The 21,617-nt window shown below is 44.2% G+C and overlaps 1 protein-coding gene across 2 annotated transcripts in view; it reads right to left on the reverse strand.

Moving 5' to 3' along the window:
• Positions 1–616: 616 nt before the first annotated feature.
• CTBS (chitobiase) overlaps positions 617–21,617 on the reverse strand; it is a 30,758-nt gene continuing 9,757 nt past the window's right edge. For both annotated transcript variants that reach the window (XM_038745738.1, XM_038745739.1), the window contains exons 4-7: positions 18,942–19,113; positions 14,771–14,868; positions 11,418–11,579; positions 617–1,654 (exon numbers count right to left, since the gene is read on the reverse strand). In XM_038745738.1, the coding sequence (XP_038601666.1) occupies positions 1,469–1,654; positions 11,418–11,579; positions 14,771–14,868; positions 18,942–19,113 (618 nt within the window). In that variant the 3' untranslated portion in view covers positions 617–1,468. The remainder of the gene's footprint in view (positions 1,655–11,417; positions 11,580–14,770; positions 14,869–18,941; positions 19,114–21,617) is intronic.

Raw genomic sequence — 21,617 nt, forward strand, 5'->3', positions numbered from 1 at the left:
TATTTATTTAACTTGTACATATCTATTCTATTTATTTTATTTTGTTAATATGTTTGGTTTTGTTCTCTGTCTCCCCCTTCTAGACTGGGAGCCCACTGTTGGGTAGGGACTGTCTCTATATATTGCCAACTTGTACTTCCCAAACGCTTAGTCCAGTGCTCTGCACCCAGTAAGTGCTCAATAAATACGACTGATTGATTGATTGTCAAGTCGTCAGAACAAATAGAATTAAAGCTAAATGCACATCATTAACAAAATAAATAGAATAGTCAATATGCACAAGTAAAATAAATAGAATAAATCTGTACAAACATCTATACAGGTGCTGTGGGGAGGGGAAGGAGGTAGGGCGGGGGGGATGGGGAGGAGGAGAGGAAAAAGGGGGCTCAGTCTGGGAAGGCCCCTTGGAGGAGGTGAGCTCTCAGTAGGGCTTTGAAGGGGGGAAGAGAGCTAGGTTGGCGGATAATAATAATAATAATGATAGCATTTATTAAGCGCTTACTATATGCAAAGGCGGATCTGCGGAGGGAGGGCATTCCGGGCCAGTGGGAGGACGTGGGCTCACGGGGCTCACAGTCTAAGTAGGGGAGAGAACAGAACACGCGGTTTTCCAAGCTGCTTAACTAAGATCGTTTAATAATCACACGAAAAAGAGCAGAAAAAGCAGAAATGGGAAGTTCATTTAGAAAGAGGAACACCCGCCGAGAACACAGCGTCAAGATATTTGAAACTGGAAGCGATACAAATGTAAAAAAAAAAAAAATGAACACTTGAAAACGAAAAGGTTAAAGCCGAAAAGCTTCTAATCATCATCATCATCAATCGTATTTATTGAGCGCTTACTGTGTGCAGAGCACTGTACTAAGCGCTTGGGAAGTACAAGTTGGCCACGTATAGAGACGGTCCCTACCCAACAGTGGGCTCACAGTCTAATGAGCAGAACGTTCAGTAACTGTAAAATCCACCGTATTTATTGAGCGCTTACTGGGCGCAGGGCGCTGTAAAAGGTGAGGTGCGATTCGGAATATCGTCAAGGACGGCAGGGAGAATCGCTTGCCACCCCGAACGGAAAATTTCTTCCCGACATTATCTGCCTCGCCAGAGCAAAGATCTCACCCGCCATTTGCAACGGCTAGATAGCCCTAAAAGAAGACGCTGCGCAGTCAATTTTAAATATTCACGATATCGGATGCAAAAACGGGGATTATTTTCAAAAAGTTTTTTTTTTTTAAAGAATGGGTATTTTGCCATCTGCAAGGCCGACTTCGTGAAGAAGCGAACTTCCGTCGGATAATGGCAGCGTTTTCTTCGTCCCAACCTCCTGGAAATGTTGGCTAGCATGGGCGACATTAGGCTGTGAGCGTGATTAAAGTTCAGTATATATAGAGAAAATTGTCTTTAAAAAGAAGAAGTCGCGCTCGAGCGCACGTTCCGGGCTCTCCGATCGTTCCCGCTCGGTGTGTCGGAGCTAAGGTTTTAAGGCCTGCCACATTTCCTCCGTCTCTTTTTGGGCCTCGGGCCCCCCGGAGTAGTCAAGGCTATTTCCATTCCACATGCCGATGCCCCTTAAGCCCCGGTCCCTGGCATAGGCTGCCTTTGCGGAAATGCTCCGTGGGTCATCGTACCACACTTGGTGAAAGCGGCCAGCAGGGTCCTGAGCAAATTCAGGAGAAAAGAGAACTGAATAATAATAATAATAATAATAATAATAATAATAATAATAATCATGTTTTGGGTTTTTTTTTTAGTATTTGTTAAGCGCTTACTATGTGCAAAGCACTGTTCTAAGCGCTGGGGGGGAACACAAGGAGATGAGGTTGTCCCACGTGGGGCTCACAGTCTTAATCTCCATTTTACAGATGAGGGAACTGAGGCCCAGAGAAGTGAAGTGACTTGCCCAAGGTCACACAGCAGACATGTGGGGGAGGCGGCATTCGAACCCATGACCTGTGACTCCCAAGCCCGCGCTCTTTCCACTGAGCCACGCTGCTTCTCTGTTGGCATCTGTTAAGCGCTTACTATGTGCGAATCAATCAATCGAATTTATTCTATTTATTTTATTGAGTTAATATGTGTTTTGTTCTCCATCTCCCCCCTCTAGACCGTGAGCCCGTTGTTGGGTAGGGACCGTCTCTAGATGTTGCCAACTTGGACTTCCCAAGCGCTTAGTCCAGTGCTCTGTACACAGTGAGTGCTCAATAAATATGATTGACTGTCCCTATGTTGCCAATTTGTACTTCCCAAGCGCTTAGTACAGTGCTCTGCACACAGTAAGCGCTCAATAAATACGATTGATGATGATGATGATTGAATGAATGAATGAATTTATTGAGCGCTTACTGTGTGCAGAGCACTATACTAAGCGCCTGGGAAGTACAAGTTGGCAACACATAGAGACAGTCCCTACCCAACAGTGGGCTCACAGTCTAGAAGGGCTGTTCTAAGCGCTGGGGAGGTTGCAAGGTGATCAGGTTGTCCCACGGGGGGCTCACAGTCTTCATCCCCATTTTCCAGATGAGGGAACTGAGGCCCAGAGAAGTGAAGTGACTTGCCCAAAGTCACACAGCTGACAGTTGGCAGAGCCGGGATTTGAATCCACGACCTCTGACTCCAAAGCCCGGCCGGGCTCGAACTCTGTCTCTCCCTTCTAGACTGTGAGCCCACTGTTGGGTAGGGACCGTCTCTTTATGTTGCCAACTTGTACTTCCCAAGCGCTTAGTACAGTGCTCTGCACACAGTAAACACTCAATAAATACGACTGATTGATTGATTGATAGTAGAAGAGGAAGTAGCTTCGTCAATCCAGTGATTCACAACCATGAGGTAAAACGGGCATCTCCCCCATTTTCCAACACAATAATAATAATAATTGTGGTATTTGTTAAGTGCTCATTATGTGTCAGGCTCTGTAATAATAATAAAGGCATTTACTAAGCACTTACTATGTGCAAAGCACTGTTCTAAGAGCTGGGGAGGTTACAAGGTGATCAGGTTGTCCCACAGGGGGTTCCCAGTCTTAATCCCCATTTTAATAATAATAATAATAATAATGGCATTTATTAAGTGCTTACTATATGCAAAGCACTGTTCTAAACGCTGGGGAGATTACAAGGTGATCAGGTTGCCCCACAGGGGGCTCACAGTCTTAATCCCCATTTTAATAATAATAATAATAATAATAGTAATAATAGTAATAATAATAATAGCATTTATTAAGTGCTTACTATGTGCAAAGCACTGTTCTAGGCAATGGGGAGGTTACAAGGTGATCAGTTTGTCCCACAGGGGGCTCACAGTCTTAATCCCCATTTTAATAATAATAATAATGATAGCATTTATTAAGCGCTTACTATGTGCAAAGCACTGTTCTAAGCGCTGGGGAGGTTACAAGGTGATCAGGTTGTCCCATGGGGGTCTCACAGTCTTTATTCCCATTTTACAGATGAGGGAACTGAGGCCCAGAGAAGTGACGTGCCCCAAATCACACGGCTGACAATTGGAGGAGCCGGGATTTCAACCCATGACCTCTGACTCCAAAGCCCGGGCTCTTTTCCAGTGAGCCACGCTGCTTCTCAGCGTCGTATCGTACTAAGCGTTGGGGTGGATCCAAGCGAATCAGGTTGGACACAGTCCCTGTCCCACATGGGGCCCACAGTCTCCAACCCCATTTTCCATATGAGGCCCAGAGAAGTGAAGTGACTTGCCCGAGGGCACACAGCAGACGAGTGGCAGAGCAGGGATTAGAACCCATGACCTTCCAACTCCCAGGCCCAGGCTCCATCCACGACACCAGGCTGCTTCTCAAAAGGAAATTGGGTTAATAATAATAATGATGATGGCATTTATCAAGCGCTTAGTATGTGCAAAGCACTGTTCTAAGCGCTGGGGAGGTTACAAGACGATCAGGTTGTCCCACGGGGGCTCACAGTCTTCACCCCCATTTGACAGATGAGGGAACTGAGGCACAGAGAAGTGAAGTGACTTGCCCAAAGTCACACAGCGCCGGGACTGTAGATATCCGGAGTCCACTTCTTGGGAACCCCATCACGCACAATCTACGAGTTAAGCAATCAATCGTATTTATTGAGCGCTTACTGTGTGCAGAGCACTGTACTAAGCGCTTGAGCACTGTCTATTGGATAGATCACAGGCTTGGGGGTCAGAGGGTCATGGGTTCTAATCCCGGCTCTGCCACTTGCCTGCTCTGTGACCCTGAGCAAGTCGCTTTCCCTTCCCTGGGCCTCAGTTTCTTCATCCGTAAAATGGGGATTAAGACCGCGGGGCAGGGACTGGTGTCCAATCTGATCACCTTGTGTACCCCCCCAGCGCTCAGTACAGTGCCTGGCTCATGGTACGTTGTGGACATTGGAGCTGGCAAGATGGAAAGGAGAAGAGGGTGAGGGGGGATGTTTTGTTTTCCGTCTCCCCCTTCTAGACTGTGAGCCCGTTGTTGGGGAGGGACTGTCTCTATATGTTGCCTACTTGGACTTCCCAAGCGCTTAGTACAGTGCTCTGCACACAGTAAGCGCTCAATAAATACGACTGAGTGAATTAGGAAGAGGTGGAGAAAACGCTCTCCCTCGGCACCCCCCGTGACTCATCTGGAATCAGTCGCTATAGTCTTCGATAGATAACAGAGCTTCCTGGCTCTGAAATACGGGAGGAAGGAGGCCACGGCAGCTGCCGTGTGTCAGCAGAGTCAATCAATCAATCAATCGTATTTATCGAGCGCTTACTGTGTGCAGGGCACTGGACTAAGCGCTTGGGAAGTCCAAGTCGGCGACCTCTAGAGACGGTCCCTACCCATCCGTGGGCTCACAGTCTAGAAGGGGGAGACGGAGAACGAAACCAAACGTGTTAACAAAATAAAATAAACAGAATAGATGTGTACAAGTAAAATAAATAGAGTAATAAATACGTCCAAACATATATACAGGTGCTGTGGGGAAGCAGAACCATCCCAATTCACGTGCCTGTGAGCTGGAGGGGGGTCCAGCCCAGCCTCCGATGCCCACTTTCGGGGCTCCAGGCGGGCAGGCATCTGCCCGAGGGGATGATTTTTCTCCACCTCGACCAGGCCGGTGTAAGGCTATAAAAGCTCCAAAGAGGGAAGAAGGGAAATCAATCAATCAATCAATCGTATTTATTGAGCGCTTACTGTGTGCAGAGCACTGTACTAAGCGCTTGGGGAGTCCAAGTTGGCAACCTCTAGAGACGGTCCCTACCCACCAGTGGGCTCACAGTCTAGAAGGGGGAGACAGAGAACAAAACCAAACATATTAACCAAATAAAATAAATAGAATAGATACGTACAAGTAAAATAGAGTAATAAATATGTACAAACATATATACAGGATGCATATACATATATATATATACACAAAATCATCATCATCATCAATCGTATTTATTGAGCACTTACTGTGTGCAGAGCACTGTACTAAGCGCTTGGGCAGTCCAAGTTGGCAACCTCTAGAGACGGTCCCTACCCACCAGTGGGCTCACAGTCTAGAAGGAGGAGACAGAGAACAAAACATATTAACAAAATAAAATAGAATAGAATAGATATGTACAAGTAAATAGAGTAATAAATATGTACAAACATATATACAGGACATATATACATATATATATACACAAAATCATCATCATCAATCACATTTATTGAGCGCTTACTGTGTGCAGAGCACTGTACTAAGCGCTTGGGAAGTCCAAGTTGGCAACATCTAGAGATGGTCCCTACCCAACAGCGGGTTCACAGTCTAGAAGGGGGAGACAGAGAACAAAACCAAACATATTAACAAAATAAAACAAATAGAATAGATACATACAAGTAAAATAGAGTAATAAATATGTACAAACATATATACAGGTCATATATATATATATATATATATATATATATATATATATATACAAAATCATCATCATCATCAATCGTATTTATTCAGCACTTACTGTGTGCAGAGCACTGTACTAAGCGCTTGGGAAGTCCAAGTTGGCAACATCTAGAGATGGTCCCTACCCAACAGCGGGCTTACAGTCTAGAAGGGGGAGACAGAGAACAAAACCAAACATATTAACAAAATAAAACAAATAGAATAGATACATACAAGTAAAATAGAGTAATAAATATGTACAAACAAATATACAGGTCATATATATATATATATATATATATACAAAATCATCATCATCATCAATCGTATTTATTGAGCGCTTACTGTGTGCAGAGCACTGTACTAAGCGCTTGGGAAGTCCAAGTTGGCAACATCGAGAGACGGTCCCTACCCACCAGCGGGCTCACAGTCTAGAAGGGGGAGACAGACAACAAAACCAAACATATTAACAAAATAAAATAAATAGAATAGATATGGACAAGTAAAACAGAGTAATAAATATGTACAAACATATATACAGGACATATATACATATATACACAAAATCATCATCAGCATCAATCGTATTTATTGAGCGCTTACTGTGTGCAAAGCACTGTACTAAGCGCTTGGGAAGTCCAAGTTGGCAACATAGAGAGACGGTCCCTACCCAACAGTGGGCTCACAGTCTAGAAGGGGGAGACGGAGAACGAAACCAAACATATTAACAAAATAAAATAGATACGTACAAGTAAAATAGAGTAATAAATATGTACAAACATATATACATATATACAGGACATATATACATATATACACAAAATCATCATCAGCATCAATCGTATTTATTGAGCGCTTACTGTGTGCAGAGCACTGTACTAAGCGCTTGGGAAGTCCAAGTTGGCAACATAGAGAGACGGTCCCTACCCAACAGTGGGCTCACAGTCTAGAAGGGGGAGACGGAGAACGAAACCAAACATATTAACAAAATAAAATAGATACGTACAAGTAAAATAGAGTAATAAATATGTACAAACATATATACATATATACAGGACATATATACATACATATATACACATATATATGTGTGTGTGTATATATATATGTGTGTGTGTGTGTGTGTGTGTGTATATATATATATATATGTATATATATATATATATATATATATATATATACACACACAAAATGGGGTTAAGACTGTGGCACTTGGACCGTGTCCAACCTGCTGAGCTTGAATCTACACCAGTACGTAGAACAGAGCCCGGTTCAGGGTAAGTGCTAACAACATTTCAAAAAAAAGGAGCCACACAAAATGGGAGCGGGACAAGGGGCGTGAGCTCGGACTGGGAAGACGGGACGTGTCCCCCACTGCAGAATCCAGGCTCTTGAGCTCCAGCTCCAACAGCGGGCTCACAGTCTACAAGTCTAGAAATCAAAACCTACGGGAACCCGTGTTCTCCCTCTCTGAAGCAAAAAAGGCCGCCAAAATGTGCTTGGCTCATATTTATTGAGCACTTACTGTGGGCACAGCACTGGGCTAAGCTCTTGGGAGACTACATTAATCAATCAATCAATCAATCGCATTTATTGAGCACTTACTGTGTGCAGAGCACTGGACTAAGCGCTTGGGAAGTCCAAGTTGGCAACATCTAGAGACGGTCCCTCCCCAACAGCGGGCTCACAGTCTAGAAGTCTAGAAATCAAAACCTACGGGAAGTTTTCTCCCTCTCTGAAGCAAAAAAAGCCGCCAAAATGCGCTTGGCTCATATTTATTGAGCACTTACTGTGGGCACAGCACTGGGCTAAGTTCTTGGGAGACTGCATTAATCAATCAATCAATCAATCGCATTTATTGAGCACTTACTGTGTGCAGAGCACTGGACTAAGCGCTTGGGAAGTCCAAGTTGGCAACATCTAGAGACGGTCCCTCCCCAACAGCGGGCTCACAGTCTAGAAGTCTAGAAATCAAAACCTACGGGCAGTTTTCTCCCTCTCTGAAGCCAAAAAATCAGCCAAAATGTGCTTGGCTCATATTTATTGAGCACTTACTGTGGGCACAGCACTGGGCTAAGCTCTTGGGAGACTACATTAATCAATCAATCGTATTTATTGAGCGCTTACTGTGTGCACAGCACTGCACGAAGCGCTTGGGAAGTCCAAGTTGGCAACATATAGAGACAGTCCCTACCCAAGAGTGGGCTCACAGTCTACAATTATTAGAGTTCATTCATTCATTCAATCGTATTTATTGAGCGCTGTTCGAGTTTGGCTACTTGGGAGGCTTCTGCGGCCTGGTGCTCAGGAGAACCAACATCCTGGGGCCCGCCCGGAGTCCGGGATGGCGAGCCCACTATCCACGGTTTGGGAGGGAAGCCAGGTCGAATCCCGGAAGGACAGCTAGAGACGGAAATTCCCGTTTCTCCTAGGAGCCGGAGATCTGTTTCCTCAAATACCCTGGATGATTGGGTCCCCTCTACGTGCGACTCTCAGCGGATAGAAATTTAGCCTTGGGTGCTAATACAGGCCCATAAACGCTCCTTCGGTCCGGATGCATCCGAGTTCTCTTACTCTGTACTTACGATACGGCGTCTGCTACTCAATCAATCAATCAATCGAATTTATTGAGCGCTTACTGTGTGCAGAGCACTGTACTAACTGCTTGGGAAGCACAAATTGGCAACATATAGAGACAGTCCCTACCCAACAGTGGGCTCACAGTCTCATCCCTCTCAATTGTCCTTCCCAAGCACCTAGTACAGTGCTCAATAAATACGTGTACATATTTATTACTCTAGTTATTTATTTTACTTGTACATATCTATTCTATTTATTTTATTTTATTAGTATGTTTGGTTTTGTTGTCTGTCTCCCCCTTTCAGACTGTGAGCCCACTGTTGGGTAGGGACCGTCTCTATATGCTGCCAACTTGTCCTTCCCAAGCGCTTAGTACAGTGCTCTGCACACAGTAAGCGCTCAATAAATACAATTGAATGAATGAATCCCACTGGCTTTCGGGAATGGGAGCGGTTCATCAGTGTGGATCAGTGGTTAGAGCACGGGTTTAGGAGTCAGAAGGACCTCCCCCCCGCCCTGTCTTACCTCCTTCCCTTCCCCACAGCACCTGTATATATGTATATATGTTTGTACGGATTTATTACTCTTTATTTATTTTACCTGTACATATCGATTCTATTTATTTTATTTTGTTAATATGTTTGGTTTTGTCTCTATATGTTGCCAACTTGTACTTCCCAAGCGCTTAGTAATAATAATAATAATAATGATGGCATTTGTTAAGCGCTTACTATGTGCAAAGCACTGTTCTAAGCACTGGGGGGATACAATGGGATCAAGTTGTCCCACGTGGGGCTCACAGTCTTAATCCTCATTTTACAGATGAGGTCACTGAGGCTCAGAGAAGTTAAGTGACTTGCCCAAGGTCACACAGCAGACGTGCGGCAGAGCCGGGATTCAAACCCATGACCTCTGACTCCAAAGCCCGGGCTCTTTCCACTGAGCCACGCTGCTTCTCTGCACATAGTAAGCGCTCAATAAATATGATTGATTGATTTTGTTGTCTGTCTCCCCCTTCTAGATTGTGAGCCCGCTGTTGGGTAGGGACCGTCTCTAGACGTTGCCAAGTTGGACTTCCCAAGCGCTTAGCACAGTGCTCTGCACACAGTAAGCGCTCAATAAATACGATTGATTGATTGATTGACCTGGGTTCCAATCCCAGATCCGCCACTTGTCTGTTGCGTGACCGTGGGCAAGTCACTTGATTTCTCTGGGCCTCAGTTACCTCATCTGTAAAACGGGGATCAAGACCGGGAGCTCCCATGTGGGCCGTGGACTTTTTTGTCCAACCGGATTAGTCTGTATCTACCCCAGCACTCAGAACGGTGCTTGACACATAGCAAGCGTTTAAAAATAATAATAATAAATGGCATTTATTAAGCGCTTACTATGTGCAAAGCACCGTTCTAAGCGCTGGGGAGGTTCCAAGGTGATCAGGTTGTCACAGGGGGCTCACGGTCTTCATCCCCATTTGACAGATGAGGGAACTGAGGCTCAGAGAAGTGAAGTCACACAGCTGACAACTGGCGGAGCCAGGATTTGAACCCATGACCTCTGACTCCAAAGCCCGGGCTCTTTCCACTGAGGCACGCTGCTTCTCAAATAACATCATTATTACGATCGTTATTACGATTCCCTCGGGTACCTGGATAATGGGTCTCCTCTATGTGAGATTCTAAGTGGATAGACTTCTAGCCTTGGGTGTCTACTACATGCTTGATAGAGATTTGGGGACTGTACCCTTCATTCATTCATTCAATCGTATTTATTTATTGAGCGCTTACAGTGTGTAGAGCACTGTACTAAGCGCTTGGGAATAGGATAGTATAAATAGTATATACTACAGTACAGTATAGAGAAGCAGTGTGGTTCAGTGGCAAGATCCCGGGCTTTGGACTCCGAGGTCAGGGGTTCAAATCCCGGCTCCACCGCTTGTCAGCTGTGTGACCTTGGGCAAGTCACTTCACTTCTCTGGGCCTCAGTTCCCTCATCTGGGAAATGGGGATGAAGACTGTGAGCCCCGCTGGGGGCAACCTGAATCACCTTGTAACCCCCCAGTGCTTAGAAAAGTGCTTTATTCATTCATTCATTCCATCGCATTTATTGAACGCTGACTGTGTGCAGAGCACTGGACTAAGCGCTTGGGAAGTAGGGAAGTAGCGTGGCTCCGGGGAAAGAGCCCGGGCTTTGAAGTCAGAGGTCATCGGTTCGAATCCCGGCTCTGCCACATATCTGCTGTGTGACCTTGGGCAAGTCACTTAACTTCTCTGAGCCTCAGTTACCTCATCTGTAAAATGGGGATTAAGACTGTGAGCCCCCCGTGGGACAACCTGATCACTTTGTATCCCCCCCAGCGCTTAGAACAGTGCTTTGCACATAGTAAGCGCTTGACAAATGCCAACATTATTATTATTATTATTATCGGTTCAAATCCCGGCTCCGCCACTTGTCAGCTGGGTGACTTTGGGCAACCCACTTCCCTTCTCTGGGCCTCAGTTCCCTCCTCTGTAAAATGGGGATGAAGACTGTGAGCCCCCCGCGGGACAGCCTGATCACCTTGTAAATTCCCCAGTGCTTAGAGCAGTGCTTTGCACATAGTAAGCGCTTAATAAATGTCATTATTATTATTATTATTATTAACAGGTCCTGAATCCCCATTTCCCAGAGGAGGCAACTGAATCACAAAAAAGTGAAGTGACTTGCCCTAGTCACCCAGCAGGCATTTAGTCAGCGCTTAATAAATGCCATTATTATTATTATTATTGTAAAATAAATGTCATTATTATTATTATTATTAGCAGGTCCTGAATCCCCATTTCCCAGAGGAGGTAACTGAATCACAAAAAAGTGAAGTCACTTGCCCTAGTCACTCAGCAGGCATTTAGTAAGCGCTTAATAAATTCCATTATTATTATTATTAAATATTTCTTCCGTGTGGACGCATCCGAGTTCTCTTACCCTGTAGTTATAATACGGGGCCTGCTGCTCCTCGTCCCACTGGCTTCCGGAGATGGAGCCGTTCACTTGCTTCATTATGGCTCCATAGGGAATTTGCCGTCCCGCGGCATCGCTGCATGGAGCCCCTCGGAAAGGGACTTTGGGAAGGGTACACACGCGATCCTAGGAGAACGACAACGGAGCGCTCACTACACATCAAGAAAAGCTTCACGGCGTGGTGGCCTAAGCCCTCTAAGCCAAACCCGCTCACTGTGGACAGGAAATGTGTCTGTCAACTCTGCTCTACCACTGTATTCCCATTGTGGGCAGGGAATGTGTCCATTTATTGTTGTATTGTATTCATTCATTCATTCGTTCAATCGTATTTATTGAGCGCTTACTGTGTGCAGAGCACTGGACTAAGCGCTTGGGAAGTCCAAGTCGGCAACATCTAGAGACGGGCCCTACCCAACAGCGGGCTCACAGTCTAGAAGGGGGAGACAGGGAACAAAACAGAACATATTAACTAAATAAAATAAATAGAATTCATTCATTCATTCATTCATTCAATCGTATTTATTGAGCGCTTACTGTGTGCAGAGCACTGGACTAAGCACTTGGGAAGTACACGTTGGCAACATACAGAGACGGTCCCTACCCAACAGTGGGCTCACAGTCTAGAAGGGGGAGACGGACAACAAAACAAAACATATTAGCTAAATAAAATAAATAGAATAAATTCATTCATTCATTCAATTGTATTTATTGAGCACTTACTATGTGCAGAGCACTGGACTAAGCGCTTGGGAAGTACAAGTTGGCAACATATAGAGACGGGCCCTACCCAACAGCGGGCTCACAGTCTAGAAGGGGGAGACGGACAACAAAACAAAACATATTAGCTAAATAAAATAAATAGAATAAATTCATTCTTTCATTCAATCGTATTTATTGAGCGCTTGCTGTGTGCAGAGCACTGGACTAAGCGCTTGGGAAGTACAAGTTGGCAACATATAGAGACAGTCCCTACCCAACAGTGGGCTCACAGTCTAGAAGGGGGAGACAGAGAACCAAACAACATATATTAACGGAATAAAATAAATAGAATAGATATGTACAAGTAAAATAAAAAAAGAGTAATAAATACGTACAAACATATATACAAACATATTGTACTTTCTCAAGGGCTTAGTACAGTGCTCTGCACACAGTAAGCGCTCAGTAAATATGATTGACTCCAAGTGCTTAGTAATAATGATAATAATAATGATGATGGTATTTGTTACGCGCTTACTATGTGCAAAGCGCTGTCCTAAGCGCTGGGGAGGTCACAAGGTGATCAGGTTGTCCCACGTGGGGCTCACAGCCTTAACCCCCATTTTACGGGTGAGGTAAGTGAGGCCCAGAGAAGTGAAGTGACTTGCCCAAAGTCACCCAGCTGACAGTTGGCGGAGCCGGAATTTGAACCCATGACCTCTGACTCCAAAGCCCGGGCTCTTTCCACTGAGCAATGCGCTTCACACGGTGAGCATTCAATAAATATGACTGACCGACTGATCCAACTCTAGCACTTAATCAGTGTGGCTCAGTGGAAAGAGCCCGGGCTTTGGAGTCAGAGGTTATGGGTTCAAATCCCGACTCCGCTAATTGTCAGCTGGGTGACTTTGGGCAAGTCACTCTGGGCCTCAGTTCCCTCATCTGTAAAATGGGGATGAAGACTGCGAACCCCCCGTGGGACAACGTGATCACCTTGTAATCTCCCCGGTACTTAGAACAGTGCTTTGCACATAGTAAGTGCTTAATAAATGCTATCATTATTATTATTATTAATCATCATCATCAATCATCAATCGTATTTATTGAGCGCTTACTATGTGCAGAGCACTGTACTAAGCGCTTGGGAAGTACAAATTGGCAACATATAGAGACAGTCCCTACCCAACAGCGGGCTCACAGTCTAAAACGGGGAGACAGAGAACAAAACCAAACATACTAACAAAATAAAATAAATAGAATAGATATGTACAAGTAATTCCACCCTCCATGGCACTCATGGATATACACATGTGCACTCATTTATTTCACTGTAAATATTTTTATGTTTGTCTCCCCCCGTGAGAGTGCACGTTTCTTGTGGGCAGGGAACATGTCGCTTAGTTATTCTCTGCTTCCCAAACGCCTAGCACAGTGCGCCGCACCAAGTGGGTGCTGAAAACATACTACAACCCCAATAATGGATTCGTGTCCCTAGTTCAGTGTCAAGCGTTTAGCACAGTGCTCTGCACAGAATGGGACTGACCGGTCAATAGATAGCACGACCTACCTTGAAAATAAATAATCAGGCAAAAAGATAGATGTTAAGATTCAATTTAAAAAAGAATAATATTCAAAAACATTCTGTGCATGGAGTGATTGTAAACATCATGTTAGCATCATTTGGTATATGGAATGATTGTAAACATCATTTTAGCATCATTTTTGTATATGGAATGATTGTAAACATCATTTTAGCATCATTTAGTGTATGGAATGATTGTAAACATCATTTTAGCATCATTTGGTGTATGGAATGATTGTAAACATCATTTTAGCATCATTTGGTATATGGAATTATTGTAAACATCATTTTAGCATCATTTGGTGTATGGAATGATTGTAAACACCATTTTAGCATCATTTGGTATATGAATGATTGTAAACATCATTTTAGCATCATTTGGTATATGGAATGATTGCAAACATCATTTTAGCATCATTTGGTATATGGAATGATTGTAAACATCATTTTAGCATCATTTGGTATATGGAATGATTGTAAACATCATTTTAGCATCATTTGGTATATGGAATGATTGTAAACATCATTTTAGCATCATTTTTGTATATGGAATGATTATAAACATCATTTTAGCATCATTTGGTATATGGAGTGATTGTAAACATCATTTTAGCATCATTTGGTATATGGAGTGATTGTAAACATCATTTTAGCATCATTTGGTATCTGGAATGATTGTAAACATCATTTTAGCATCATTTGGTATATGGAGTGATTGTAAACATCATTTTAGCATCATTTGGTATATGGAATGATTGTAAACATCATTTTAGCATCATTTGGTATATGGAATGATTGTAAACATCATTTTAGCATCATTTGGTAAATGGAATGATTGTAAACATCATTTTAGCATCATTTGGTATATGGAATGATTGTAAACATCATTTAGCATCATGTGGTATTCAGTCCCAAATGGTATGTGAGCAATCATGTCTTAATTGCCTTCATTCCTTCATGCAAAAATCAAACATGAAACAGACGTGTTTAAATTAGAAAGAAAAATACTCTACAACATATTAAAATGAACTATTACCTCTAATAAATCTATGCAAGTGTAATCATAACCGTACCAGGGAACGCCCATAACAAGTTTCCCTGGGCTGATGCCCATTCGAATATAGTCTTCATACCCTAATTAAAATGAAAAAAAAAATACGATTTAATTATTTAATTGGCTTACCTCAACTCTGCATCAGCAAGGCAGTAAAAGTTATCGAAATAGAAATCAAGTCATGTTGATTAGTGCTTTTATGATACACAGTTCCTTCTCCTTACTGCAAGTACAGTGCTCTGTCCACAGTAAGCGCTCAATAAACACCGTCATTCATTCATTCGTGTTTATTGAGCACTTACGGTGTGCAGAGCACTGTACTAAGCGCTTGGGAAGTCCAAGTCGGCGACATCTAGAGACGGTCCCTACCCAACAGTGGGCTCACAGTCTAGAAGGGAACACAACAAAACATATTAGCAAAATAAAATAAATTGTCGGCTGATTGAGACTGAGATTATCTGGTAAAATACCTCACTGGGAAGTCTGTTCTGTGATGTCTACGCTTAAAAAAGAAGCAAGGAAAAAAACTGAACTGGTCCTTGTAACTACTACGAGAGATGTACTTAAAGAGTCTTGGTATCTTGCAAGTATTTACCCAAAATATTAGCGAGAATTGCTGGAAATGATCAGAGAAAATTCAGCTGAATCTTCTGAATCTTCTCCCAACAAAAGTACAAAAGTAGATGTTACTCCAATACAAGACAAACCATTCATTCATTCATTCAATTGTATTATGTATGTATGTTTGTACATATTTATTACTCTATTTCACTTGTGCATATTTATTCTATTTATTTTATTTTGTTAATATGTTTTGTTTTGTTCTCTGTCTCCCCCTTCTAGACCGTGAGCCCACTATTGGGTAGGGACCGCCTCTAGATGTTGCCGACTTGTACTTCCCAAGCGCTTAGTACAGTGCTCTGCACACAGTAAGTGCTCAATAAATACAACTGAATAAATGAATGTATATATGTTTGTACAGATTTATTACTCTATTTTACTTGTGCATATTTATTCTATTTATTTTATTTTGTTAATATGTTTCGTTTTGTTGTCCGTCTCCCCCTTCTAGACTGTGAGCCTGCTATTGGGTAGGGACTGCCTCTATATGTTGCTGACTTGTACTTCCCAAGCGCTTAGTACAGTGCTCTGCACACAGTAAGCGCTCAATAAATACGATTGAATGAATGAATGAATGAATGAATTTATGGAGCGCTTACTGTGAGCAGCGTTTTAAGGTGATTCACAGAATGCTAGGAATCAAGTTGGGCTCTTCTCGAGGTATTCCGTAACCCTTCCTAGCTGAGCCTTTCGAATCTTTCGAACGCTCCTATGATGAGGAATTTTCACTGTTCTGAAACTAAAATGAAGTCGGGTCATCTACTTGCTGGTCTGCTGTAAGCACAGAAACGTATTTTTGATTTAACGGCATTTGTTAAGTGCTTACATGCTAGGCTCTGAGAAGCAGCGTGGCTCAGTGGAAAGAGCCCGGGCTTTGGAGTCAGAGGTCATGGGTTCAAATCCCGACTCCGCCAACTGTCAGCTGTGTGACTCTGGGCAAGTCGCTTCACCTCTCTGGGCCTCAGTGACCTCATCTGGAAAATGGGGATGACGACTGTGAGCCCCCCGTGGGACAACCTGATCACCTAGTCACCTCCCCAGTGCTTAGAACAGTGCTTTGCACAGAGGAGGCGCTTAACAAATACCATCATTATTATTAAGTACTAGGGTAGCTACAGAATAATCAGGTTGGACAGTCCATGTCCCGCGTGGAGCTCACAGTCTTAATCCCCATTTTACAGAGGAAGTAAGTGAGGCACAGTGAAGTCGGAGAAGCAGCGTGGCTCAGTGGAAAAAGCCCGGGCTTTGGAGTCAGAGGTCATGGGTTCAAATCCCGACTCCGCCAACTGTCAGCTGTGTGACTTTGGGCAAGTCACATCACTTCTCTGGGCCAACGGGGATGAAGACTGTGAGCCCCCCGTGGGACAACCTGATCACCTCGTAACCTCCCCAGCGCTTAGAACAGCGCTTCGCACAGAGGAAGCGCTTAACAAATACCATCATTATTATTAAGTACTGGGGTAGCTACGAAATAATCAAGTTGGACACAGCCCATGTCCCGCGTGGAGCTCACAGTCTTAATCAATCAATCGTATTTATTGAGCGCTTCCGTGTGCAGAGCACTGTACTAAGCGCTTGGGAAGTCCAAGTTGGCAACATATAGAGACTGTCCCTACCCAAAAGTGGGCTTACAGTCTAGAAATCCCCATTTTACAGAGGAAGTAACTGAGGCACAGTGAAGTCGGAGAAGCAGCGTGGCTCAGTGGAAAGAGCCCGGGCTTTGGAGTCAGAGGTCATGGGTTCAAATCCCAACTCCGCCAATTGCCAGCTGTGTGACTTTGGGCAAGTCACGTCACTGCTCTGGGCCTCAGTTCCCTCATCTGGAAAATGGGGATTAAGACTGTGAGCCCCAGGTGGGACAACCTGATCACTCTGTAACCTCCCCAGCGCTTAGAACAGTGCTTTGAACATAATAAGCGCTCAATAAATGCCATTATTATTATTATTATTAAGTCACACAGTAGACAAGTGGCCGAGCCAGGATTAATTATCAGTCAATCGCATTTATTGAGCGCTGTGTGCAGAGCACTGGACTAAGCGCTTGGGAAGTACAAGTCGGCGACACATAGAGACGGTCCCTACCCAACAGCGGGCTCACAGTCTAGAAGGGGGAGACAGAGAACAAAACCAAACACACTAACGAAATAAAATAGAATAGAATAAATATGTACAAGAAAGATAAATAAATAAATAGGGTAATAAATATGTACAAACATATATATACAGGTGCACAGGTCCTTCTCACACTCAATACGCTCAACAAATATCACTGACTAATGAATCAAATCCCAGGCCCGTGCCCTGGCCACGTTGTTTCTCTAGACTGTAAACTCATGGTGGGCAGGGAAGTGTCTACCAGCGCCGTTATACTGAACTCTCCCAAGTGCTCAGTAGTGCTCTGCGATGATGATGATATTCTATATATCTAACAATTATAAATTATCGGCTAGACATCGTGGCCTTACTTTAGTTTGACTCAGCACCAAGGCCGCAGAACGTGGGCGATGAATTACCTTCAAAAACTGCAGACATTTACTTGCTATCAAATTTTCCGCGCATTTAAGACCGCACGCTTTGATCATCATCATCATCAATCGTATTTATTGAGCGCTTACTGTGTGCAGAGCACTGGACTAAGCGCTTGGGAAGTACAAGTTAGCATCACCGGTACCTTAAGATGATCCGTAAAAGGCAATCGGACTAGCTGTTCTGAGAAAACATTAATGCGCAGACCGGGAATACGGGTTGTAGTAATTGGAAAACCCAGATGATCATCATCATCATCGATCGTATTTATTGAGCGCTTACTGTGTGCAGAGCACTGTACTAAGCGCTTGGGAAGTACAAGTTGGCGTCACCGGTACCTCAAGACGATCCGTAAAAGGCCATCGGACTAGCTGTTCTGAGAAAGCATTAATGCGCAGACCGGGAATACGGGCTGTAGTAATTGGAAAACTCAGATGATCATCATCACCATCGATCGTATTTATTGAGCGCTTACTGTGTGCAGAGCACTGGACTAAGCGCTTGGGAAGTACAAGCTGGCGTCACCGGTACCTCAAGACGATCCGTAAAAGGCCATCGGACTAGCTGTTCTGAGAAAGCATTAATGCGCAGACCGGGAATACGGGTTGTAGTAATTGGAAAACCCAGATGATCATCATCATCATCGATCGTATTTATTGAGCGCTTACTGTGTGCAGAGCACTGTACTAAGCGCTTGGGAAGTACAAGTTGGCGTCACCGGTACCTCAAGACGATCCGTAAAAGGCCATCGGACTAGCTGTTCTGAGAAAGCATTAATGCGCAGACCGGGAATACGGGTTGTAGTAATTGGAAAACCCAGATGATCATCATCATCATCGATCATATTTATTGAGCGCTTACTGTGTGCAGAGCACTGGACTAAGCGCTTGGGAAGTACAAATTGGCAACATATAGAGACAGTCCCTACCCAACAGTGGGCTCACAGTCTAAAAGGGGGACCTACGCCCTTTTAGAGACCGAGAAAACGTCGCCAGATTTTTCTCACCGAGCAGGGTCTGGTTGTAAGGCGCGTTGGCTGCTGCGACGCACTGCGTCCAGATCTGACTCTGTTCGTCGTAAGACATCACAAATAGGAAGTCACAGGCCTCCGCGATCCCGCTGTAGTTGTAGCATCTTCGGTCAACGCACTTCGGAGACCAAGCTACGTCAAAAGTTACCTGCGGGAGGAAGGCACAGCTTGCCGTTCTTTGGGAAATGGGTATTTCCTCTTGCAAGACCAGGCAGAATTCCCCGCAACCAAGGGAATAGCTTAGTCTCATTGCGGATATTTAGCCGCAGCTCGGCACGCTGAATATCGCCCCTTTAATTTGTTCAACCTCGGATGGTCAAGTGACCCGACAAACAAATTCACTGGCAGGGTGAAGAACTGTTGCACGCTTGTACTGTTAATTATTATTAACAGTAATAATAATTATTATTATTATGGTACTTAAGTGCTTACTATGCCTCTGGCTTATTTATCTCAATGCCCAACTCTCGTCTACGTCGTCTCATTCTAATCAATCAATCAATCGTATTTATTGAGCGCTTACTATGTGCAGAGCACTGTACTAAGCGCTTGGGAAGTACAAATTGGCAACACATAGAGACAGTCCCTACCCAACAGTGGGCTCACAGTCTAATCCTGGCTCTGTCACTTGTCTGCCTTGTGACCAGGAGCAAGTCACTTTGATTTTGTTAGTATGTTTGGTTTTGTTCTCTGTCTCCCCCTTTTAGACTGTGAGCCCACTGGTGGGTAGGGACTGTCTCTAGATGTTGCCAATTTGTACTTCCCAAGCGCTTAGTACAGTGCTCTGCACATAGTAAGCGCTCAATAAATACGATTGATGATGATGATGATGATGGGCCTCAGTTGCCTCGTCTGGAAAATGGGGATGAAGGGTGTGAGCCTCCTGTCCAACCTGATTGCCTTGTACCTGCCTCAGCACTTAGGACAGTGCTTGGCACGGAGCAAGCGCTTCACGGACACCGTAATTATTATTGAAGCAGCGTGGCTTAGTGGAAAGACCACGGGCTTGGGAGTCAGAGGACCCGGGTTCTAATCCCGGCTCTGCCCCTTCTCCGCTGTACGACTTTGGGCAAGCCACTTAACTTCTCTGTGCCTCAGTTATCTCATCTGTAAAAAGGGGATTAAGACTCTGTATAATAATAACAATAATGGCATTTGTTAAGCGCTTACTATGTGCAAAGCACTGTTCGAAGCGCTGGGGGGATGCAAGGTGATCAGGTTGTCCCGCGTGGGGCTCACAGTCATCATCCCCATTTTACAGACGAGGGAACTGAGGCTCCGAGAAGTTAACTGACTTGCCCAAGGTCACACAGCAGACATGTGGCAGAGCCGGGATTCGAACCCCTGACCCCCGACTCCAAAACCCGTGCTCTTTCCACTGAGCCACGCTGCTTCACAAACATGTATATTTGTACAGATTTATTACTCTATTGACTGTGTCCAACCCGATTACCTTCTATCTCCCCCGGCACTTGCTTGGCATATAAAAAGAGCTTAATGAATACCATCATCGTTATTATTATTATCCTATTCTAACCAAAGTGGTCAGTGCATCATATTCTGGTGAGGAGTCATCAACTTCTTGCTCTGTATCTATATTAATTCCATCCATATACCGTTTCTTGGCCAAATCCAGTTGTTCGTCGTTATCTTTTAGACAGTGAGCCCACTGTTGGGTAGGGACTGTCTTTATATGTTGCCATCTTGTACTTCCCAAGCGCTTAGTCCAGTGCTCTGCACACAGTAAGCGCTCAGTAAATACGATTGATTGATTGATTGATTATTATTATCCTAGGCAACTCTGTCAGGTCAGCTAATAGAGACAGGAAATTCTACGGAGGATTCAGGATGCCTGGGTCCCAGTCTTGTTCGAACTGTGCACGTCTGAGGTCCAATGGAGAATGGGGGAGAGGGGGAGGTTGAAGTGGGGGGCATGGGGCTCGCCTCTTCTGAGTTCTCGGAGTAAGTACTAAAGGACGGGGAGCAAAGAGGTTGCTGAAAAATAGAAAGGGAGATTAGCCGGAAAAAGAAAAAACACCGTGGGGGACGGAAGCGGCGAGGCAAAAGGGAGGACTCTTATTATTATGATTATTAATCATAATAATACTGAAGCGGTATTTGTTAAGCACTTAGTAAGTGCCAAGCATTATACTAAGCACTGCAGATACAAGAAAGTCTTCGAGACTGTGAGCCCGTTGTTGGGTGGGGACCGTCTCTATATCAATCAATCAATCAATCGTATTTATTGAGCGCTTACTGTGTGCAGAGCACTGTACTAAGTGCTTGGGAAGTACAAGTTGGCAACATATAAAGACAGTCCCTACCCAACAGTGGGCTCACAGTCTAAAAGACTATAAAATAATAATAATAATAATAATAATGGCATTTATTAAGCGCTATGTGCAAAGCACTGTTCTAAGCGCTGGGGAGGTTACAAGGTGATCAGGTTGTCCCACGTGGGGCTCCCAGTCTTAATCCTCATTTTCCAGATGAGGGAACTGAGGCCTAGGGAAGTGAAGTGACTTGCCCAAAGTCACACAGCTGACAATTGGCGGAGCCGGGATTTGAACCCATGACCTCTGACTCCAAAGCCCGTATGTTGCCGACCTGTACTTCCCAAGCGCTTAGTACAGTGCCCTGCACACAGTAAGC

Source organism: Tachyglossus aculeatus, chromosome 4 (genome assembly GCF_015852505.1).
Source record: "Tachyglossus aculeatus isolate mTacAcu1 chromosome 4, mTacAcu1.pri, whole genome shotgun sequence".
NCBI lineage: Eukaryota > Metazoa > Chordata > Mammalia > Monotremata > Tachyglossidae > Tachyglossus > Tachyglossus aculeatus.